Genomic DNA, 23,986 nt, shown 5'->3' with positions numbered 1-23,986 from the left:
TTTGTAAGTGGCCTGTTCACTGCTTATGGATAAGAATAAATGTAGCTTTCCAGAGTGTGAAAATGGCTTTCTTAAGGAGCTTAACAGCCCCCCATAGTTTTCATTATTCGTTTGAGTCATCTCTTTACGAAAAATGTTATTTCAGCCACTGTCCATGTTGTGACAAACAGCAGTTTGAGCAGCCAAGGCATCGTGCCGTCTGTAAACCCACCTCGCACTTTTGCCGGTTCTGCCCACGAGCTCATTGTAATTTTTGTTCACGTGTGGATTGCCTTGCTCTGGGCTTAGCCAGGATCATTACTCTCTGCTCTGTTTTGCTCCTAGTTTCCATGAGGCCCAGGGGAGAAGGTCATGTGGTTCCAGCTCTGTCTCTGCTCCCTGAACCCGGTTTGGTCGTAGCCATTCGGGACTCCCCCCGCCCCGTCCCTGGCTCTCCCTCTGCCTGTCCGAGTGCCCACTGTGGGTGGCCCGGCTGGATGTTGGGCTGCTGGGGTGAATCTGAGAGATAAAGCCCCTGTCCTCAGGGAGTTCGGTGTCCCTCGTGGTCTTCAAGTCCCAGGTGATGGGAGTCACCGAGGAGGAGCTGGGGGCTTCCGGGTGTGTGCTAGGGGGTCCGTTAGAAAGCGGGCATGGAGCTGGACCCCAGCTTCGACCTCTGGCTGGGTTTCAGGCTCTCGGTGCTGAGTCACGCAGTGTTAAGGACTCAGAGCCTCGGTTCCCATCCTGGCTCCCCCGCCTACTCGCTCTGTGACCTCGCCTCTCCCTCGGCTTTGATCTCTAAAGTGAGGGTGGTGACATCTGACTCAAAGGCTGTTGTGGCGCTTCCCGACGTCACGTATGTGAAGCATTTAACACAGGCCCGGGCCCACAGGCTCAGGCACCTAGGACACAGCCAACCCAGACATTTGCACCAGCAGGGGCGAGCTACTGCTGTTTTCGTAGCTGCGGAATAGTGAAGGCCAAGCCAGGACGCGGAGGAATTGCTGGCCCGGGGAGGAGGGGGGCTTCCAAGGCCAGGAGACAGCAGGGGCAGCCAGTGCTGTGGGAACACAGGGAGGGGGGCCCGGCTGGTCAGAGCAGAGCAGAGGGTGAGGACCGTGGGGCGAGGCGCGGGGCAGAAGCCCGGCCCTGCAAGACCTGCTGAGAGCTGCGACAGGGATTTGGGGCTAGACTGAGAGTTCTTTCGCTGTACTGGGTGTGCGGTGCCCGTGGCAGCCGTCCTCCAGGCCGGGAAGCCAGCCTCGCAGGAGACGTGGAGGAGGTGGAGATTAGCAGGACACCCTTGACACGGAAACCTGGAAACCCTAACGTCCTGCCTTCCTGCAGTGCGGGAGCTGCCAGCAGGAGCTCACGCCCACAGGGAAGCAATGAGTCCCCAGCATGAGGCTGTGAAACTCGTAACCCCAGATTCGACCTCTGGCTGGGTTTCAGGCTCTTGGTACTGAGTCAGAGTGTGGACAGCAGTGCGGACAGCCGGAGAGGCTGGGAGGGCTAGCCCGCCCTGGAAGTCTGTGGACGGCATCGCTAGTCTTGCTTTTGCCAAAGGGGAAGATCAGAACCTCTTTTGAGCTCCAAGCCTGGTGCCTTTTGGCTCCAAGGGTGTGTCTGCAGGTGGCCGTCCTTTCTGCCTTCCCTCCTTTTTTTTTTTTTTGCGGTACGCTAGCCCCTCACTGTTGTGGTCTCTCCCGTTGCCGAGCACAGGCTGCAGACGCGCGAGCACGGGCTCCAGACGCGCAGGCTCAGCGGCCATGGCTCACGGGCCCAGCCGCTCCGCAGCACGCAGGATCCTCCCGAACCGGGGCACGAACCCGCGTCCCCTGCATCGGCAGGCGGACTCCAAACCACGGAGCCACCAGGGAAGCCCCTGCTACCTTCCCTCCTGCTGGGGGCTCCCTGCACTCCCAGCCTTTCCCTGGATGTCCAGCAGGGGGCACTCACCCATTAAACCAGGGACAGGGCTGTGCTCTGGGAATCCTTCCCCAGGGAAGAGGGATCCCGGCAAGTTCCTGGTGCAGGTTCCTTGGTTACACATCAGCCTCTTCACCTTGACTTTTCTCAGCCTCAGAGTTTTGGGCCAAATCCTGGGGAGTTTGCAAAATTGTATTTTAGTTTTCAACTCCCAGAGTTTCACTGCTTATTAAAAAGTGATGAGAAACGATCATATGAAATTCCCTTCCCCCAAACAAAACTCAAACAAGACAACTCAGAGTGCTCTGACACCTGAGCTGCCTGCAGCCTGGGTTCTGCTGCAGCCTAAGGAGGGGGGGGAATTCACAGCCTGGCCTGGGGGCTGCTGCACTGGAAGGTGCACCCTGACTGTGTCTAAGCAGAGGCCCGGGGAACCCGGTGGGGAGCCTGGGGCAGCAGTGTGCTGGGTCTTTAAATACCCAACGCCATGTGTGTGACTGGGTTGGGAGGGGTGAGCGGGCCTGATGAATGTGCCGTAAAGGAGCCGAGTTCCGCTGGGAATAATTCTCCCTTTGTGTCCCCAGCACCCACCCAGCTGCTGCCCGTGCGGATCTCACTTCCCTGGCCTCAGAACACACATCTCTGCCTTCCGCCCCAGCTGGTGATGGACACGCATCTTTGCCTTCCACTCCAGCTGGTGATGGAGTCGAAGCTTCCATTCCCTCCTGCCAAGGTCTAGCCAAGGACTTAAGCAGGTATTGTACAAAGCTCTCCTTCCAAGCCGCTGGCCCCAGAGAGGAGGGACCTGGTGGTCTCTGTCCCTTAGGCCCTGGGGAGCTGCATTTAGGATGGCGCCAAGAAGGCGTTGACAGTTTGGACCCGTGATGCCATGTGTGATTGTTTGGGCTGTAGTTGATCTGAAGTTTATCCATGCTAGCAAGCTCTCCATGTAACAAAGGGGACGTCCTGTGTGAGTATTGGTGTATTACTTGGCGTTCTCCAGAGAAACAGACCAGTGGGATATATATACACATATACAGGCATAATTTGTTTTATTGTACTTTGCAGATGTTGAGTTTTTTACAAATTGAAGGCTTGTGGCAACCCTGAATTGAGCAAGTCTGTTGGCTCCATTTTCCCGACATTTGCTCCCTTCGTGTCTCTGTGTCACATTTTGAGAATTCTCGCAATATTTCAGACTTTCTCAGTATATTTGTCATGGTGATCTGTGATCAGTGATCTTTGATGTTACTATTGCAAAAAGATTATGACTCACTGAAGGCTCAGATGACGGTTAGCATTTGTTAGCAATAAAGTATTTTTTAATTAAGGTATGTACAATGGTTTCTTTAGACATAATACGATTGCACACAATAGTCTACAGTATAATGTAAAAGTAACTTTTATATGCATTGGGAAACCAAAAACTTCGTGTGACTCACTTTATTGTGATATTCGCTTTATTGTGGTGGCCTGGAACCATACTTGTATTACCTCGGAGGTCTGCCTGTTTAGAGAGAAATTTATTTGAAGGAATTGGCTCATGAAAATGTGGAGACTGGCAAATCCAAAAACTGCAATGCAGGCCAACAGGCTGGAGGCCTGGGGACGAATTGATGCTGTAGCTGGAGTCCAAAGGCCGTCTGCTGGCAGAACTCCCTCTTCCTTGGGGGACCACAATCTTTGTCTCTTAAAGCCTTCAACTGATTGGGCGAGGCTCACCCACATTATGGGGGGTAATCTGCTTTACTTAAAGTCTACTGATTTAAATGTTACTCTTATCTAAAAAAATACCTTCACAGCAACATCTACACTGACCAGATATCTGAGTACAATGGCCAAGACAGCACTTAAAATTAATCATCACAGCAAGTATTCAGAACTCCTGTTTCTATGCAAACAGCTGGTTCTGATTAGAAACTATTCTGCTTAGCTATTCAGTCCTCTAAAGGGCATTTTCGGATAGTCTTTTCTTGTGGAGGGCTGAACACACCTGGGCGTGTTGAGAAGGGGAAGCCCGTGGCCTCAGAGAGTCCTGCTCCTTGGGAGGCACAGAGGTGCCCAAAGCTAAGCTGAAGGAGAGAGTGAGAGTACGAGGGGTGGCCAATGCATTGATGATCACCTGCCAAGCCAGTGTCCAGAAGTAACAGAGGAGTCAGGGGAGAGGAGGCTCGTTGTGTGCAGATGTGGTTCTAGAACACGCAGTGATGAGGAGCTGGGGATGGAGCTCGACCTGAATCTCTCTTATCTGGATGATACTCCATGGAGCAGACGCTCTTCCTTGCCCATTATCTCTTGAGGTCTACCTGCCTCTCTGTCGGTCCCTTGTCCCCGAGGGCTTCCCGGGGGAGGCAACTTCTAAGCTGAGAACTGAAGGCTCAGTGGACTTAACTACACACGGGCAGGGGAGGGAACAGCATCTGCAGAAACCTTGAGGAAAGAGAAGGGAGCAAAACTGAAGAGGTCCCGTTGAGGCTGGGGCAGGCAGAGAAGGGAAGGGGGTAGCACGGTGGTCAGGGGCCGGTGGTTGGCACACCGTGGCTCATGTTAAGGATTGGGGGCTTTATTTTTTTTTCTCGGTAGAATTTTTTTCGATTAATAGATTTCTTTTAAGAATAGTTTTAGACTTACCAAAAAAAATCGAGACAGTAGTATCAAGAGTACCCATTTACTCAAGCACACAGTTGCCCTATTATTAACCTCTCAACAGTAGCGTGGTTCATTTGATGCAATTCATGAACCAATATTGACACATTGTTATTAACTAAAGTCCACAGTTTATTCCGATTTCCTTACCTTTTCCCTAAGGTCCTTTTTCTGTCCCAGGACCCCATCCAAGATGCGACATGGCATTTAGTCTTTACGTCTCCTTAGCGCCTCTTGGCTGTGACTGTTCCTCAGACTCTCTTGTTCTTGATGACCTTGACAGTTCTGAGGAGGACTGTCAGGCACTTTGTCGAATGTCCCTTAGCTGGGGTTCGTCTGATGTTTTCCTCATGATTGGAGTAGAGTTACGGGTTTGGGGAGGAAGATCACAGAGGTAAAGTGCCGTTTTCATCACATCCTATCAAGGCTACTTACCGTCAATGTGTTTTATGACTGTTCCCGTTGACCTTGATCGCTTGGCTGGGGTCGTGTTTGTCAGATTACTCCACTGTCAGGTTTCTCTTTTGTCCCCTTTTCCATACTGTCCTCTTTGGAAGGAAGTCACTGTGGGCACATCTCAGGACTGGGGAGTTGTGTCCCCTCTTTTAGGGGGAGTATCTACATAAATTTTTTGGAATTCTTCTGCATGGGAGATTTCTCTCTTCTCCTCCATTTATTAACTTATTCAGTCATTTATTTATATCCGTATGGACTCGCGGGTATCGATTTTATACTTTGAGTTATAATACAATACTACTTTATTTGGTCGCTCAGATTGTTCCAGCTTTTCGGCCATTGGGCCATTGGCTCCTAGGGCTTTATTTTAAGGAAGTCCAGAAGCCCTGAGGCAGGCAGAGATCTGAGCAGATTTGCATTTTTAAAGATGTCTCCAGCTGCTTGGCAGGGCAGGAGTGGTTTCAGGACTGATCAGGGGCCCCAGACCTTGAGGCTCCCTGTCCTGGCCCAGCGGACTGGACAGGACCAGGGACAGCTGTGGTCCCATCGCCCTAAGTACACCCTCAGCTGTGGCTTCAGGGTGTTGGCCAGCTCCAGTGTCTCTCCATGGCTGCTCTTTTCAACGGGGCTGTGGCCTGGATCCAGGGATCCAAATAAGTCCTGTCTTCTTCCCTCTGGCAGGTCCTTGGAAGTTTGCGAAGCAAGTTTCAAAAATGTACAAATGAAAATTTCATTTCACTGAAATGGAGGTTGTTATTCGCCAGGTCTGGACCAGAGTCTGAGGTCCCTGTTGGTCTCATGATTTGGAGATGCATCCTCCATCCGTGCCCATCTCCAGCCAGGCCTCTCTTGTTGGAGCAGTTATGCCCTCTGTGGTTGTCACCATGCCCAGGCGACTGCAGTGCCCCTGACATCTATGGCTTTGTCTTCCCCTCTTTGGGCTTGGAGGGGAGAGCAGTGGGGCAGTGAGACCTGGTGTCTTAGCAAAGAAAGCCCAGGGCACATCTTATTACAGAATCGACAGATGTTCTGTTCTTGCAAGCATGCTGGGTGACTTCCTGCAGCCTCCCCCTGCTTCTGATGGCTGCTGTGGAAATGATGACATAATCCCACATTTCCAGTGCAAATGGCTTTTCTCCCGGAGTTTTCCCACCCTCACCCCTCCCCCATGTCCACTGGTAATCATTAGGCCACAAGCCTTGGGGAGAACAGATGTGACTTTGAGAGAGTCCGTGGGGAGGAGAGGGGGCTTCGTTTCTCTGCTTCCCAACCCTGGCCGCAGCAAAGGGGGTGTCCTGGGAGGGACACTGTCCACCAAGGTGGCAGAGCTCCGACAGGCCTTCCTCGTTCCTTCAGCCCTGCCGGTCTGTGGCGTTTGTGCTCAGCAGATACCCTGACCTACTAAAGCTGTTTGGAGAGCATTATGTGGCGATTAACTGAGCTTTAAGAGGCTGGAGCCAGACAGGGAATCTGAAGATAAAGAATTTCCAGGAATGCAAGTCGAAAGCCCTCACTCTTGCAAAGGCAGCCACAGCTGACCAGGGGTTTTGGACCTCGGGGGGCTTATGGCAAAGAGCCTGCTGTGTTGGCATGTGGGGCAGGCAGACGTGAACCTCAGCAAACATCAGAGCTGACCTCCCACTCTGCCTGCTGGGGATGGCGGTCCCTAAGGAATCGGTAACTTGGAAACCTGGCCAGCGGCTGCCTGGACGACCCAGAAGGAATGAGACGGGGGAAGCAGCTGAACTTCTTGCAAGGAGGAGCTGGTTCCGTGCTGGTGCAGGAAGGCCAGGGGACAACAACCCTGAGACACACCACCCTGAATGCAGCCTGGGGTCTGGGGAGGGGCAGGTGGCCTGGGCTCACCACGGTTTCTGGTGGGATGTTCGGCCCACCGTGGGCAGCCCTCAAATGCTCCTGTCTCTCTGTCAGCACCTCTCCCAGACTTGAGAGCTTTTCCTGGCGGGAGAGGGAATGAGGAGACCTTCTCCCTGGCCTCTAGGGTGGTACGCTTCTCCTGCCAGCTCAGAGAAGTGAACCCCTCGAGAAATACCGCACATCCTCGCGCACAGCTCAGGGGAGTGAACCCCTCGAGAAATACCGCACATCCTCGCGCACAGCTCAGAGAAGTGAACCCCTCGAGAAATACCACACATCCTTGCGCACAGAGCCAGGCCGTTTGCCCACTCACAGTTCAGTGGTTAATTTCATAGGTGGGGTCAGGACCATCCTTGGGGTTGCTGATGCTGAGACTCTCTGGTGATGAGATGCTGCACTGAGCAGCCTGGGGTCTCATCTGGCCCCGTTCATCCGTTTATGTGAGCACGTTTCATTTCGCTCCCTCTCCTGCCTGTCAGACCCACTTCTTGCGGGCAGCCCTGGGCGTGGATGTGTTGCTGAGCATCACCGTCCTGGCGGGACAAGCAGAGGCTGTCTGACCTGGGCCTCGGGCTCTCGGCCAGTCTCCTGAACAGGCACCAGGGTTTGGGGGCTGCTGAGCTTCCCAGTGTTTGCAGGCAGGCGTGTCTGGAAGCTCCACCTGGCTGGCTTCAGCCCCAGGAGCACAGCGAGGAAGCCCGTCACTCTGTTCTCCAAACACAGTTCAGTAAATGGTGGCCTCCTCAGTCTGGGCGGAGCCAGTACAGAGCAGGCGGGACCCATGATCCCAGCTCTCAAATTCTTTTTTTTTTATTTTAATTTATTTATTATTTTTTATTTTTGGCTGCGTTGGGTCTTCATTGCTGCGCGCGAGCTTTCTCTATTTGCGGTGAGCGGGGGCTACTCTTCGTTGTGGTGCGCGGGCTTCTCATTGTGGTAGCTTCTCTTGTTGCAGGGCATGGGCTCCAGGCGCGCGGGCTTCAGTAGTTGTGGCTCACGGGCTCCAGAGCAGAGGCTCAGGGGCTCAGTAGTTGTGGCGCACAGGCTTAGTTGCTCCGCGACATGTGGGATCTTCCCAGACCAGGGCTCGAACCCATGTCTCCTGCACTGGCAGGCGGATTCTTAACCACTGCGCCACCAGGGAAGTCCCAGCCCTCAAATTCTTTTTCCCATTTCTGGGGGGAGACAGAAGGAGAGTGGGCCGCCAGGCAGGGCTCCCCTGGCCCTGCAGTTGGGAGACTTCTCCAAAGCTGGAAGGGATTCTGACCTGATTTGGGGTCCAGCGAGGAGCAGGGTGTGCATGGAGCTTTGAGGGGACAGTGAAGGCCTGGATGAAAGTCCCCAGCCCAGCTCTGGGGCGTGGGAGGTGTCAGGGCAGCGTGAGGCCCGGGAGCCTGCCTTCCATTCCCAGTGGTGCCCCGGACCCCATGTTAGGTTGGCTGCCACTTTATAATTTTAGATTTTTGCATTTCAGGAGGGTCTCTGTGTCCCCGGCATTGGGCATTTCGTGGGGCATATGGGGGGCATGGCCTCAGCCCTCCAGGAGCCGACCTGGCCCAAACCTCTGCTTTGTAAGGAGAAACTGGATGCTGGGGGTACTGGGGGGCGGCTACCCTAGTTTGAAAGGGTCAGAGCAGACCCCTCTGGAGGGCGGTGTGGACCTCCCAGAAACCAGGGAGCCACACCTTGCTGTCCCCAATGCTAGGGGACCAGAGGCATGTTCCCAGGCTGGACAATTACTGCCCCAGGGAAATGTTGACATAAAGTAGGACCCCTTCATCTTTTTGTGCATTAATGGCTTAAAGAGATGCAAAAAAAAGTGAATATACCAAACATGTATTCTGCACTGAACTTTTATAAGCCACCAGCCTCTGAAAGCTGTCACGAGACCTGGTGATGCCTCTCGCACATTTTCTTAGGGTCAGAGGGATGGGGCAGGAATGGGGTCAGTCTGCTGTCACAGCAAGATTGTCTTCCCATGGACAGATCAATTCCTAAAAAATCCGGGTATTTGCGAAAAATAATCCCTTTTCCTCAGGCACTAAGTTATAAGGTAATTGCATCCAGTGACAGCTAGGCAGGGTGCCTAGTGGGTTACATAGATAGGGTCTATGGGATGGTTATGAAAAGAAGGAAGTATATTTAGGGTTTGGTAGCACACATGTGCACACACACATGCCCCCCCCCCCCCACTCACACACTCATTCAGTCACTGCCCTCAGATGTTATGCTAATTAGCTATCAGTAGATGCGCATGGTTGCTATTTCTGGCCCAGCTGTTCTGGATTTCTGTTCTATCACAGAGCCTTGAGTCAGCAGTTCTGGGACTCAGCGCCTGGTTTTCACCGCTCCGCTCATAAGTAGGACAACCCCGTGTCAGGCTCTGTGTCACTGCTAGTCAGGCATGGGAAGACATTTACTCCAGACCAGCTGACAACCGGCCACCTTCCTGAACTGGCCTCTGCTCTGGGGCAGCGGACGTCACAAGGACCCAACGAAGGAAGGGCCACGAGTTTTAGAGCTTCTGCACGTGCTCTTTTGCATTTTCATCTTGGAAGCATTTCCACACTGAACGGCCACTTCGGGGCCACTACGGAGAACCCTCTCTCAGTCCATATGGGTGGAACCTGCAGTTCTCAACCTGTTTCTCCAGTCTGGCTTCAGAAACCAGCTTCACTGTCCATTTTGACAGCTGGGAGATTCCATCTCTGTTTACACTTGAATGTTCTCTTTAAAAGGTCTCTTATTCCTGGTAACCTCTAAAACCAGTAGGCTTAAGCTCTAGAGGAACTCAATAGATGTAACACAACAGTCAAATCAAATACAATATTTCAGCTCTTTTAACAAGGACTGAAATGTTTTCATAGTGCTTTTGCAATTTTCTGTTCTTCTTGGAAACAGTTCTCCGAGAGGAAAGATGGATTTCACTGGTTCTGTTTTTGACCCCAGTCAGTCGGTTCTCTCTTCCCAGGTTTGAATGAAACTTGACCATTTCTTAGTAGAAGGTTGAACTCTGGAGGTCGGTGTTTTCTTTGGCCAAATGTCTCCGTGTTTGGTTTTGCCTGTGATCTTAAACCTAGTTGTTAAAGTAGTTACAGTAAGGGGTGCAGATTATCTAAAGAAAATTGTTCCTTGAGAAAGGCCACTTGAAATGAATCCACTTGTTGAATCAAACTTTTACGGTAATAGTGGGAAAAATGTTTAATTGGGACTTGATCTTGAAAAAAGAAATGAAAAAATTATGAGAATGATTAATATTTAACAAAATGTGGACTTTAATGACAACCATATGTTTGTGCTTAGCATGAACAAAGAATTTTGGCTACGTTTTTCTGGCAGATTTTCAGACTTGCATATTCTTCACTTCACACTTGACTCCTGCAGCTCAACTACACAGTCACTTTAACATAAATGCTTCAACTGTTTTCTGAAGGGCTCTCTCCCTTCTTTGATGTCCTCTCCTCGAAGCTACCTTCTTCCTCATCTTTGTGAGTTTCTCCTCTTCGGTTGTTCACAGATCACCATTATCTCAACAGGTTTGGGTGGCTTTTGAGCCGTTCCTCAGGATCAGATTCATTCACTTCATGGTGTCCTGCAGCTTCTGCTAGGTTTGCAGTTTCTTTTGCAGTTGGTGGTGTTGTATATTTCCCCACAATCAACGAGAGACAACTGGCAAGAACTTGTGAAGCCAGGAGGAGTATTTGAGGGACAACTGAGTCCAGAAGTGGTTGCTTTGTTGATGAACATCTTCCAGGGCTGACCTTTGCTTCGCCTTATTGTAACCTTGTTACTGTGGGAGCGTGGATGGGGGGGACCCTCTCTGCAGGATGGGGCAACTGGAAATATATCCTCCAGGAACTTCTGATTTTATTGATTGCTAGAGGAGCTAAGTAGGGGCTGATATGTTTGCTGAAGTTGCCATATGAAATTGAATGTTGTGTTGGTGGAAGGATATTGTTGAAGGCATTATCCACCATATACCCTGTTTCCTGATGGAGAACCCATAGGAAAGAACATGTTGAGAATGTCAGTCACGCAAAAAGCTGCTTATCCGTGGAATGGCCTTTTTAAAAAAAAACATCTGCTGGGTTTTATGAATTGTGTAACTGAAAATGATTGTTTCCCTTTTCTCTTTGGCTGCTGGGAAACGTAGAGCCAAACTTGCAGCTTACTCCAACCAGGGTTTAGGTAAGTACTTTCGGGATAACCTCAGTCCCTCAGGCTTTTAGCCATCTTTTCTTTCAAAATTCTTTTGCTGTCTTGAATTGCAAGCTTGAGTCCTTTTTGAGATTAGGTAGGATGTATTTTCTAAAATGTTATCTCAAGAGTGTCTTCTACCATTTCCATCTCAAAAGAGCTGAATTTATTTGGTAAAGAAAGAGGGATTTTAAGGATCTTGTTAGTCTTCTGGGATGTGGTGTTCGTGTTACTGATTTCCTTTGCACACGTGATGAGACTTCTCAACTCAATGCTATCCTCATTTTTGCATAGCCCTGAGTTTTAGGGTTAGCCTGCTTTCCTTCCTTCTTGTAGGAATCAAAGATTAAAAATGTATCCTGAATCCTTAATTTTGAAATAAAAGTGAGTCTTATCGCTCTCTTTTTTTTAATATTTATTTTATTTATTTATTTTTGAGCTGTGTCGGGTCTTAGTTGCGGTGTGCGGGCTTCTCTCTAGTTGTGGTGCGCGGGCTCCAGAGCACATGGGCTCCGTAGTTGTGGCGTGCGGGATCAGTAGTTGCGGTACTCGGGCTTATTTGCCCTGGAGCATGTGGGATCTCAGTTACCGGACCAGGGATTGAACGGACGTCCCCTGCATTGCAAGACGGGACCACCAGGGAAGTCCCCTTTATCTCGCTTTACTGATTCCTTTTCTAGTACATTTTGGCTCGCCTTCCTGGGTCTAACAGTAAAATCCTCAACCTTCACCTTCTATCCTAAAAGAATTGAAAGGATTTTTTTTCCCCATGAAGAGTAGCCTTTGGGGTGGTCCTTGCTTGCAAGGAACGTTGAACGATCTCAGGTGTACCTGTGGTGAAGGCGGTGAGAAAGGCATAGAAGATCAGCCCTTTTCAAAGAGAGAGCGAGAGAACCTTGGAAAAGGTGAGGTTTTACCTGAGCCTGCTCTTCAGCCCAAGTAAACCACTCGAGACTCTGCAGGGTGAGCATGTGAGATATAATGTTGGAGTATAGAAGATGATCAGAATCCCTGTGGCCCTGGAAATGAAGGAACCCCACCATCTTCTACCTTTTCTCTATTTACCATAAGACTGAAGACTTTTGCCAGGACCTGTTCCCACATCCTCTGAGGTTTCACACCGTGTATGTTTATGAAGCTCTCGCTGAGCGTGGGGCACACGGCAGGCCGGAGAGCGTGGACACCAAACACAGACACACGGATAAAGCGAGACTCTGATGAGACGAGAAAGCGCCAGGCGTAAATCTGCCCACGGTAGAGAATGGGGAGAAAGAAGTCTGTGGGCTGGAGGAGACTCACCCCTCCTACAAGCTGTCCGGGAGATGGGCCCTGACGCACAGGAGGAATTGGGGGAGCTGGAGAGGTTGGGGAGGAGCGTCTCCTCGGCTTGAGGTCACAGCAGGGACCCTGGCCCTGCTCGAATGCAGGGTGGAGCCAGTGTCAGGATCAGGGCCGGAATATAGAACTGGGACTTCTTCCCGAAGGCAGTGGACAACTTATGGAGCGAGGCTGTGGGACGTTAAAGCTGTGTCTCCAAAAGCCCAGGAAAATGGAGCCCTGCTCTGTAAAGCCTGGTGGGGAAGCATCGGCAGCACGCCGGTCGTGACCCGCAGCCCGGCCCTGCACGCCGGTCGTGACCCGCGGCCCGGTCCTGCACGCCGGTCGTGACCCGCGGCCCGGTCCTGTACGCTGGTCGGCTTTGCTGGTATCAGGCTCCTATTCACATATGGCTGCTGAACGAGGGCCTGAAATCAAACGGCTCCCAGCTCTTAGAGTCTTAGGAAAGGCAGTGAGCGACAGGCTGGCTGGAGCTGTGGGTTGTGGGGCAGGACCTTCCGGGCTTGAGATGAAGGAACAAGTTGCAAGCGGGTGGTGATGGCACTGCAGAGCCGGGACCCTGCCTAAAGGTTGGCGGTCCACATGCTTTCGTGCAGCCTCGCTCTGGTCCCCACGGTGACGGTGAAGGCCAGAGACGTGAAGAAATAGGATCTTGCCCAGGCCCATTCTCCGTCTGTATTGACATTATTCGTGCTCGCCAGATGGATTTTTCTGTGATCTGACCTGGTTTCCTTTAGCCAGTGTGCTTGGGCTAATTAGCAGCGCAGGGGTCCACTGGTCTTGTTTGGAGAGTGTTGTTGCTATGGCAACTGGAGACTTCCCCGAGGCTGGAGGCAAAGATGAAGCCGCTCAAGTGTGTTTTTCTTGGGGTGTCAGAGGTGCTTCAAATTACTCGCCCTTTCTGACTGTGGCTAGGTCCCTTGGACCCTAATGGGATTTAAGAGTCTGTACCATGTATCTTATCCCTCAATTACAGGGATTTAGCAGGTTTGCTGATCTTTCTGTATGTGTCAGTAAGTAACCTGAGAATAGACTCATCAGGCACATGCTAAATGCACTGATATATGTGGAATTGCTAATTGATCTAGAGATGATGGGTGCATTCCTTGATTTATCCAGGTTTCTAGGATGTCTTGGGGACATCAGTAGGAGGGTTGGCAGTGGAGCCCATCTGAGTGGGCTTAGCCGACCTTTAGCGTTGTAGAATATGCATGCTCTGATCCAGAGCAGAGGGGGAGGAGTTCAGGTCTCATGAGGGCCATGGTTAGAAACATTGGGCATCACTGGTTTGGTGGAGAGAGGAAGTGCTCTGCTGTAGCAGCCTCTGCATCTCACAGAGTGGCCAGGTGCAGGCAGGTAGAGTCTGGAGTGTGGGGTGGGTGTGAAGAGGCAGTAAGGGAGGGAGGGAGGGGCAGCCGGGCCGTTGGAAGGCAGCACTTCCGGGAAGGAAGGCTGGGACTAAGCAGAGGGGACTGATGGGACTGTTGGGACTGATGGAGCCTCGGCTTCAGCCAAAGGTCTGGCCCAAGTGGGCGCTCAGTGCAGGTTTGACTTCACTAGGGAATGTGTGATTGCAATGCTAATTGCTTGCATTGTAATAATTTTGGATGGAATCTGTGCTTTCTTATTGTATAAACCCATGATTTTACCTCCTGGGCATGATTTGGGGTGGAGTGGCCGAGGAAGGAAGGGAGGAAGGGGAGGGAGTAAGCAGGCAGGCGTGCGGCATAGCGGGTGGTGTCTGTGTCATCAGCAGTTCCTGTGGATAACCAGAGCCTGGGGTCTACGGAGCACTTAAGCGGGCTTAAATGGCCCTGGACTGCTGTTTTTTCGAATTTCCTTGGTCTAACTTGGGTAGTTTTTTTTGTTTTGTTTTGTTTTTTAATCTTTTCCCTTTTTGTTAGTCGTTCTTAGTCCTAGAAGTGTATCTTAAGCAGTCCATCTTGGTTGGTCAGCTTGGGCTGCTATAATAAAAATAACTTGGGCCAGGTGGCTTACACAAAAACATTGATTTCTCACAGTTCTGGAGGCTGGAAGTCTGAGATGAAGGTGCAGGCATGGTCGGGTTCTTAGGGAGAGCAGCCCTTTTCCTCTCTAATCAGTCTCCCTCCCCATTTTTTTTAAGTTCTCCTTTTTTTCTGTAGGCAGAATTACTAGCTAACCAAGCTTGTTTTATTTTATTTATTTTTTATTTATTTTTTTGGCCATGCTGCGCAGCATGCGGGATTCTAGTTCCCTGATCAGGGATCAAACCCGTGCCCTCTGCAGTGGAAGCGTGAAGTCTTAACCACTGGACCACCAGAGAAGTTCCCAAGCTTGTTTCAAATTGTGTGTAAAGTAAGCATCAACTGTCTTAAATGAGGGTCTGAGAAGTTCTTCCGGAAGTTCATCACAGAAACTAGTAATGCACGGATTTCAGTTGCATCGACCTCAAGGGCTTCCAGGTTGTATTTGCTTTCCCCCTGGTTTTTGGTCATGTTTTTAACATCACTGAGATGGTGTCAGCCTACTAAGTGAAGTGTCACTAGGTCATAAGTTTATGATTGTTGGGGTTCTAAATAAAAGCACTTCACTGTAATGCCTCCTCATTTCCCACGTGGTGCTATACTTAGGGGAAAACGTTTCTTATAAAGAGGGAAAGAAAATTAGCACCACTCAAGCAGCAATTACAGTCCTAGTCTCAGGCTTTCATACATATAATTTAATATTCCCAATACCCTGCAAAATAGATGCTTCCTCACTTTTGCCAGCTGAGGAAGCAGTGGTTCAGCATGGTCAAGCGATTGCCTCAAGGCCACACAGCAAAGGAGGGAGAAGTCAGGAGTTGAACTCCCTTCTCATTTCAAAGCCCTCTCTTGTTATTGCAGCAAATCCCTACCGGTTAAAGATCTGGACACTTGGAAGGGTCTGTGCTTTCACGTGTCATGAAAAATAAAAGTTAGCAGATGAGTTCTAGTTGTGGTTTCTCATTTTTTTCCCATGTATTTTCCTAGTGCTGAGTTTGGCTGAAGGCCATACATACCCTCAGTGCCCAGGGAAGGGGTCACTTTCCTCAAAAGATGAAGTCTAAGTTAGTGCTTATGAAGTTTTCAGCTCCACGTGGTCAGGTTCTTTGGACTCCCAGCTGCGTATGTGGCCCAAGAGGTCTGTTTTCTGACAAAGAAACAAACCCTCAGGGTGCCGAGAATGACAGGATGAACAAGTCTGAGAATCCCTGCCACCGGATGACACGCCGCACGACAGTGAGTGACAGCTTCCCGGGAGGTGCTTTCTAGAGCAAGCCTCACCAGGCCAGCCCCTGACAGTCGCCTTCCCTGCGAGACTGACACATCATTAGCTATTTTCATATAAATTCGAGAAAGTAAACCTTCTTAGTGTTTCCTGGAAATTTCATGTTGCTGCATCCCGGGAAACGATTTTGACTTTCTGGCTCTTTGTTTGACACTGATCTTAACTGTCAGCAGAGGAGAGTCAGCCCACCATGAAGCTCTAGAACTGCTCAGGAGCCGCAGCCTCAAAAGTACCCGTCCAGACCCCCCTGGCCACAGTTTTAGAAAACACTCAGTGTGTTGGAGGACGTTTCAAAACGCTTTGAGTTTTGTTTCCATTTAATTTTTCTTTTGGCCACGATTTAGATGCATTTTAGGCTGACGGCGCTGTGGGGTAAAGAAATGCTGGGAACCTGGGGAAGAGTTTTCAACTTACGCATCAGAGGTTCCACCTTAATTCAGTCATGGGTCTGTGTTTGGAGCTCAGAATGGGATGGATGGTCAGTTCCCAGGTGGGCCCCCAAACCTCCTGAACCAAAAGGAGATGAAATCCTTCTCTAGTAGCCTTCGATGACGACGCCCAGGAACCCAAGCAGGACTTGAGGGTTTTGGAGCCAGCCAGAGCCAGGTGGGGGCACCTGGCGAGCTGGGCATGGTTGCCCCAGCAGGGGGATGGGGGTGGGTGCTGTGGGCACTGGATGGGGTGTCACCGACCCTCCTGCAGGCCCAGCCTGTGTTTAGAAGCACAGAGATGGATGTTTTGATTGTATGTCAGGGAGGGCTGCCTTTTCCCTGTGCAACCTTAGCCTTAAGGGGCTTTTGACATGCTGCTCGCAGCCTGCCTGGCCTCTGATGGTTTAGGACGAGCCCTGGCACGGGGGCTTCTCTGTGGAGCCCTCATCTGGTGGCCAAAGATGGGGCTGCAGACTCTGTAGCCGCTGTGTTTCTTTCTTCCCCCAATCCCCCCACCCCCAAAAGGTGTCCTTGGAGGCCGGGCCTAGGTTCACGAGGGGTGGGGAGGCGGGGAGCCAGGCCCTCGCATCTCCCTGGTACGGGCCTCAGCCAGCGCCAGCCTGGCCACCGGGCCTGAAGGAGGCACAAGCCGCCAGGATACTGCACACGTCTTGCACATTTCCCGCTGCAGCCTGTTTACCTGCTCTCCCAGCCATCGGGAGAGTCCACTTCCTTCCTTGGAGGGATGAGCCAGCTGGAATGAGAATACCCTCACTCCCTCTGTGGTCAGCCTGGCCGAGACCACCACGCCCCTCCCTCCTGGGGCCCCGCGCTCCCCAGCCCGCAGTGCATTTGCATTTCAAAGCCACACAATGCCGGCGGTCTGGGCGAGGCTGCGGGAAGCTGGGGGAGGCGACTTGGGTGTAGAGGGAGGGTCTTCGCCCCGTTTCCGGAGCCAGCGGTGGAGCTTTGTGAAGATCCAGGCGTCGGGGGCTGCTCGGTGATGATGACATCACCGTGTCGTACACAGGAGCCGGGCTGCCGGGGGGTTTGAGAGCAGATCCATTCGGACCCCACCGGCGCTCACGCTCACACTCGCGCGCCCCGGCAGAGCCGCGCGCGCCGTCCACACTCGCGCACACACTGAGGCGCGCGCCGGCCACCCTCGCGCGCACACTTCCGCGGCGCTCGCTCCCCGGGCTCCGGCTCGGGCCCCGATCCGCAGCTCCCCGCCGCCGCCGCCCCGGATGCCAGCAGCTGCTCCCATCTGCAGTGCAGCAGCCCCGGCCGCCGGCCGGCCCACCCCGGGCTCCCGCTGGAGGAATCGTGCCAGGACGCTGGCCCTACTCGCGGCTAGCCTGCTCGCCAGGGCGCAGCGAGGATGGGAGGGTCGCAGTCTCTGCAGCCAGTCCCAGCCAGCGACCTGAACCTGGAGGCTTCCGAGGCTATGTAAGTGCTCCGCCGTGCCGCCCTGGAGGCCCCCCCCCCCGTCCCCCCAGGAGGAGAGGCTACCAGGGCTTTGTTAGTGTCCCCTCTCCTGATGCCCGGGCAGCCCGGAGCTGGGGCTGGCCCCGCCGTTCTCTCCAGGCAGCCTTGCATGGTTTTACCTGGTGGCTCCCCCTTCTAGCATTTAGTTCCTCCTCTGGAACGGGCATCTGGCAGCCCCAGGATACTGCCGGGGGCAGAAGTGACCCCCTGGAATTTTACGGTTGTTGAGCAGCCCAGTGCATGACTGGGGGCTTCTTGTGTGTCTTCACTCTGCACCCCCGGCACAGTGGTATTTCCTGCAAGGGAACAGCCGGGCCTCAACAGGGGCCTCATGGGAAGAATCCTTGAGTGTGGCAGTGCTGTGCCCATGGAGACAGACCAGTTTAGGGGCAGCCACTCACGTGGCTAGGCGGATGGAGTGGAGCATCGCTGGTATACGTTCAGTCCCGTTAGCCTAAGCGTCCGTGCACTCACTCGCTGGTGAACGCTGTTGATGACAAGGCCTCTTGCTATTATTAGTAAAGGCAGCTGAAGGATCCTGTCGTTGGTCCATCGGTCGAGGCAGCATTTGACTTTGCATCCATCCAGGAATCCGATCGTTTCTCTAAACCGCAGAGCTCATGTGCTCAGAAGTGGCCTTTATCCTGGCTGGGTGTTTATTAGGATTGCCATTTCTGTACGGTCGTCTCCATTGCCTACCCGGGCATGCCTGGAGGACGGGGCTTATTGAATAGATCTGGCTGCCAAGCTGTATTTCAGCAGGTCAGGCTTGCGGGCCTCCACATCCCAGCCTTGCCTGCTCTCCTTTCCCAAAGAGAAGAATGTGTTTCAGAGAGGAGTATTCGGTGGGGATGCAGGGGTGGGGACGGTCCAGTGGTCACGGGAGCCACTGATGTGTAGATTACAGGGTTGCAGGGATTGGTCTGTGTGTTGTAGTAGGGATGGGGTGCCATGTGGGGCTTCCTCACTCGTCCCCGCTCCTGGGTTTCAATGAGGAGCTGGCTCAGCGCGGTGATGTAATGCTAAGCTGAGTGAGCCTCATGGTCTTCCAGGCTCTGGCTCTTCAGCAGCGAACCACGAGAAGGAGCAGGTGTGCACCGATCATTTGTCTTCCTCCCCGTAGCTCGAGAAAGCATCATCTTACAATGGAGGCGCGTCGTGTTGGAGGATTTTAAGTGCCATGAGCCTCGCGCTTTGCCTGCCCTGGTTTTCGTTCATGTGTCGTATTGTTAGATGCGTGGAGATCACGTACTACCACACAGGATTTGAGCCTAAGCCTAAAAGAACGGTTTCAGCCTATGTTTAGTTAAAGGGCAGTAACTGGCTAGTGAGCTGTCAGGGCTCAAACCTGTCTAAAAGCTTTAGAGAGACTTGGAAAAGATAATGGGACCGTATGTTTGGGAACATACACTCCTCAGCCATTGGGAATTCAGCTTCCCCGTCCCTGGCATCCCCTCCCTCTTTCCCAGTTACGTTAATAAATGACCAGGATTCTGCTGGTTGAGGGCTGAGTTGGGAGAGATTCTGTTAGGTAGAAGCCGCCTTTTTGGATAAGGTCCCCTAAGTCTACCCTATGGGAATAAGTGGTGTTTAAGTAAAACTCCAGGCCAAACAGCCACATCGTGATGGAAGCTGCTTCTCAAATATTGCATGCGTGAGCTGGTCCGTATGTGCCAGCCTGAGTCTTCTTTCCCTGGAAGTGCGACTTCTGAAATGTCTCTAAATCGAGATCTTTAAGATGGTATATTTACTCCTAAACAGAATCCCACCCTCCATCCCCTAACATTTTTGTTTTGAAAAAATGGAGAGAGTGGAAATGCTTGGGGCTGGTGCTATACCTGGCAACTCTTCTCTAAAATCGCATCTCTGCTGTCTGAATAACTGGGGCTTGTTTTTCTACTACAGATTCGCTTATTTCCAGTCTAGAGATTTTAAAAAGTATATTAAGAGAGTACCCCCTTTTTGCACAGGTTCGTGTCTTTCACAATAGTATGCGTTTCCATGCACATAAAATCACATGCACATGAATAATACGCAAGACAGCGTAGCATATGGTCCATGGCAGAAAAGACACTTCCACTGTAAGATAATGCTGTCAGGGCTGCAGGGACGGAGATGAACTTGGTGCACGCCTGCCACGAGGTACAGCCCATGACAACTGGTATCTAAACCGAACATCTATATCTCTTTTTTTTCTGGTGGTTCCCTGTGAAAGATCAAATTAAGGGAGGCCCGTGTGTAAGAGTGAAACCAAAAGACAGAGGAAGACAGGGATGATTTGGAGATCCCTGCAGGACATTTTTTTTAGTTTCAGGATTTCTCTTTCTGGTTTCAGGTTGGGGTGCCTTTGGGCAACTTTTGTGGCCCCAGCTGATAGCTTCATTCTGTACAGGAGTGCAGTGGGGTAAGGAAGGAGGAGGAAGATGGCGAGTCTTGTGTCTCCCCTCTGGGGTGTAGCAGCAGACTGGAGGGTGGCACATGGGACTGGGAGGTGAGGCAGGGGGACTGAGGTTCAAGTGTTGCAGTCCCTTGCTATTCCCGGGATGGTCCACAAACGGCAGCATCAGCTTCCCCTGGCTTGTTAGAAAGGCAGAATCTTAAGCCCCACCCCAGATTGGCTCCATCAGAATCTCCGTTTTAACCAGTGGTTTGTAAATACGCCCAGATGATTTTTAGGCAGAAGAGTTGGGGAAGCCCTGAGCTAGGTGCGTCTCTCCATCCTGGTCCCTCAGAAACCATTGGCCACTTCTCTAGCTGCTGCTTTCTCGTCTGGGAAAGAAGTTCTGGTAGCGACAGTAGCCGTTGTTTCCGAATAGAAGAGGGGTAGCAGGGAGAGGAGAATTCTGCCACAGAAAACACTTACTTCTCAGCACTGACGGTTGGGAAACACAGGAAAGGGACGGGAAGTACTTGAGTAAATGTGGTCTGAGTGTATTGATTAGACCCGCTGTTTGTGCCCTTCTTCCGCTGCAGCATTAAGTACTTTGTCCTTTGTGTAGCTGGAGACCCTCATTCCGGGGGCTCCCTCAGCTTCCTGCAAATTCCCACACCCTGGCCACCGAGGGGCAGCCAGGGGCCATTAGCATCTGAGAGTGAAAGTGATTGTTCTGTGGGGAAGTTCAGCCTGCTTTGTCTGTGGCGCCACTTATGACCTGGGCTCTAAAAACATCACAAATAGGGAAACCCATGCCTGTGTAGACCCGTGAGGATCAAAATAGGAGAGCCAGGATGGATGGAGAGAAGTGATGACGGCCCTGGTGATTGATGGGACAGGGGAGGGAAGGTTAAAGACAGTGGGGAATACAAGTGCAGGGTTTATACTCAGATGACCAAGAAAAGGATGTGGCGTTTGCCAAAACAAGGAAACGGGATTGGGAGTGCGTTTGGGGGAAGGTTGATGAGTTTGGGCTGGAATTCGAGATGCAGATGGGATCAGAATTATAGCTGAGAGGGAATTCCCTGGGGGTCTAGTAGTTAGGACTCCGAGCTTCCACTGCAGGGGGCACGGGTTCGATCCCTGGTCAGGGAACTAAGATCCCGCATGCCGCGCAGCATGGCCAAAAAAATGAGAAAAAAAAAAATTTTAAAAAGGCATAGATATATATATATAGAGAGAGCCAAGACAGTGGCCAGGACCAGAGAGGCCTTGGGCACCACCTGCACCGGGTTCAGCGGTTCCAGGACAGGGGTTGCACCTCTTCGTGCAGCTGTGTTCGCAGACGGGAAAGTAGAGTTTTGGTCTCTTCCATCCTCGTGTGGCTGGCTCCCCATCCTGTCTCTCAATCTGGGAGCTGCTTAGAGGGTCCAGTGACTCTGACCTTGCCCCACCTGCCTCTTAGGGCTTCTCAGAGGTGAGGTTCCACCTGGGTAGACTCTGAGAAGGCAAAAGCAGCAGACAGTGGCAAAAGCAGGAACGCTCTGTGCCTGAAAATGGCCAGCATGTCAACCGCTCCGAAGTCCCGAAAGGGCTGCTGGGGCTCCTGGCAGGATCTTTCTCATTGGATCTCTTTCAAAGCCTTGTTTCTTAAGGCGACCCTTGGCTAAGTCATTTAGCTTAAATGACAGCATCTTGAATGTGGGCTTCTCAGTTCCTAGAAGCAGATGTCACTTTTGGATATTATCGTTTGACAAAATGATGAGTAGTTTTTTTCCCCCTGAAACCGAATAAGCTGTAAAGTTGTCTGTAGAGTGGGAGTTGCCTGAGTCCCAAAGGTGCTATCTTAGTTCAGGTTGCTATAACAAAAATACCACAGATGGGTGGCCTAAACAACAGATATTTATTTCTCATAGTTCTGGAGGCTGGGAAGTCCAAGGTTAGTGTGTCGGCAGAGCCAGTGTGTGGTGAGGGCCCTCTTCCTGGTTTACAGACGGCTGTCTTCTTGTCCTCGCATGACAAGGCAGTGAAAGAGAGAGACGGAGAAAGAGAGAGAAAAGCAAGCTCTCAAGTATCTCTTCTTATAAGGGCACTAATGCCCTTACAAGGCTCCACCCTCATGACCTAATCACCTCCCAAAGGCCCTACCTCCTAATGCCATCACGTTGGGAGTTAGAGTTTCAGTGTACAGATTTTGGGGAGACACAAGCACTGAGTCCATAGCAGATGCTCTTCCTTGGTTATCATTTCTGAATATCTCCAGCGTGGGCTCTGTGGCCAGGTACCTGGGTCCAGAAGAATGGCCCTTCACTACCTTCTCTGTAGGGCTTATCTGCTGGCTTTCTCTAAGGTGAGCAGAAGGCAAGAACATTCCAAGGCCTTCTAGGTAGCTGCCAACTGTCCAAGGGGTCATGCTACCCCCTTCTGCTGGGCACTGGGACAGGGCACCTGCTTATGGTAGGGTGAGCAGCTACGACTGGGAGGTGAAGTGACCATGGCAGGTGTTACATCCAGGTCAGTGGATTCGGGGCACTCTCCCCATCGACGCTCTGTCCTCATCTTCATGTTTCTTTCTGTCATCTACAGCCTGTTTCAGTGGCTATAGTTTTGGTTGCCTAGGAACCACTGTAGCCTGAAATATGATTGGCTGCTCTTGCCAGATGGATTGCCTGAGCTGGGGCAGCGTTCGGGTGTAGGCAAAGGATGTTGGACAATTCCATTCTCTCTCCCTAAGATTAATGATGAGGACTTCGGCATTGTAAACAGTTGTTCCATGAAAGCCAATTGTTGATGGACTCATGCTTTTGCTTCAGGTTGACGGGAGTCTGCGGGAGACTGGTTGGCCATAAAGAACTGACTTAGAACTGCTCGTGTGTATCCATTCTGCTTTGGAAGTGGTAGCTTTGGTGACACTGGTTCTGTTTATGTTTACAACTTCACTTTAGCGGTTGTTTCTAGAGAGCAGGTGGGTGGTGTTTGCTTTTGCCGAACATGGAAACAGAGCTGGATGCTGCAGTGTCAAAGCCAAGCGTGAAAAGCTCTTCTTCTTGGTCTTGTTGAGTAGACTCAGGTGTTTCCCATTATAGACATAGTCTATCATTGCTCCTATGATGAGGCAAGTACTTCCACCTCCATTTTACAGGTAAGGAGACTGAACTCACTGCATGGCTTAAATTAAGGGGTTGGCAAACTTTTTCTGTAAAGGGCCAGACAATAAACATGTTAGGCTTTGCAGGCTGTATGGTCTCTGTTGCAACAACTCTTCTGTGAGAGTGTGAAAGCAGCCACGGACAGTTAGTGAGTACATCGATGTCCCAGTTCAACTTTAGTTACAGAAACAGGCAGTGAGTTGTACTTTGCTGGTACCTGATCATACAGGGCTTGGACCTGTGTCCCCTCCTCTCATTACCTCATGGCCATTTATCAACACAAGGGTCCTCAAGTCTTCGGTCTGGGCCACCTTCTCTGTTCGAAGACATCTCATCCATGCTCATGGATTTAATACTATTATGGACCGAGAATGCCCCCATTTATATCCTTCCTTCTCGTCTGAGCACCGTACTTATCCAGCTGCTTACTTTATATCTCCTCTTGGGTCTCTCAGGGGGCGGTGAGGCCTAACTTGTCCAGAATAGAACTGATGACCTTCCTTATCTCAAAAACAAAAAAAGTGCACATGACGTAACCAAGCCTCCACGCCAGCTCCCCATCCCAGCACATGGCACCTCACCGCCCAGCTGCTCTGACCAGAAACCTGGTAGTCAAGCCCTGTTTCTCCTTTTCCCTCACCTCCCTTCTTTCTAAACAGTTCCCTGTATCTGCTTCCCATTGCTTTTAGTCTAACATCCAAACCTCCTGTTGGGGCCTACAAGCACACCGGTCACCTGTCAGTTCTTTGAGCATGCAATACCCACCTGCCCCAGAGCCTTTGCACATGCTGTAAGCCGTCTAGAAGGCCTTCTGCCCCACGCTGGCGTGG

At 51.5% G+C, this 23,986-nt stretch overlaps 1 protein-coding gene across 17 annotated transcripts in view; it reads left to right on the top strand.

Annotated features, from left to right (window-relative positions):
- Window positions 1–23,986, top strand: part of TACC2 (transforming acidic coiled-coil containing protein 2) — a 185,395-nt gene that overhangs the window by 92,456 nt on the left and 68,953 nt on the right. For 12 of the 17 annotated variants that reach the window (XM_073793857.1, XM_073793867.1, XM_073793862.1 and 9 more), the window contains one exon: window positions 2,493–2,663. The exons of the other annotated variants lie outside the window; for them this stretch is intronic. In XM_073793857.1, coding sequence (XP_073649958.1) covers window positions 2,493–2,663 — 171 coding nt within the window. The remainder of the gene's footprint in view (window positions 1–2,492; window positions 2,664–23,986) is intronic. 17 annotated transcript variants of the gene reach the window in all.

This window comes from Tursiops truncatus, chromosome 16, assembly GCF_011762595.2.
Source record: "Tursiops truncatus isolate mTurTru1 chromosome 16, mTurTru1.mat.Y, whole genome shotgun sequence".
Taxonomy (NCBI): domain Eukaryota; kingdom Metazoa; phylum Chordata; class Mammalia; order Artiodactyla; family Delphinidae; genus Tursiops; species Tursiops truncatus.
Note: the sequence above shows the minus strand (reverse complement) of the source record. Positions and strands in the feature narration are given on the sequence as shown.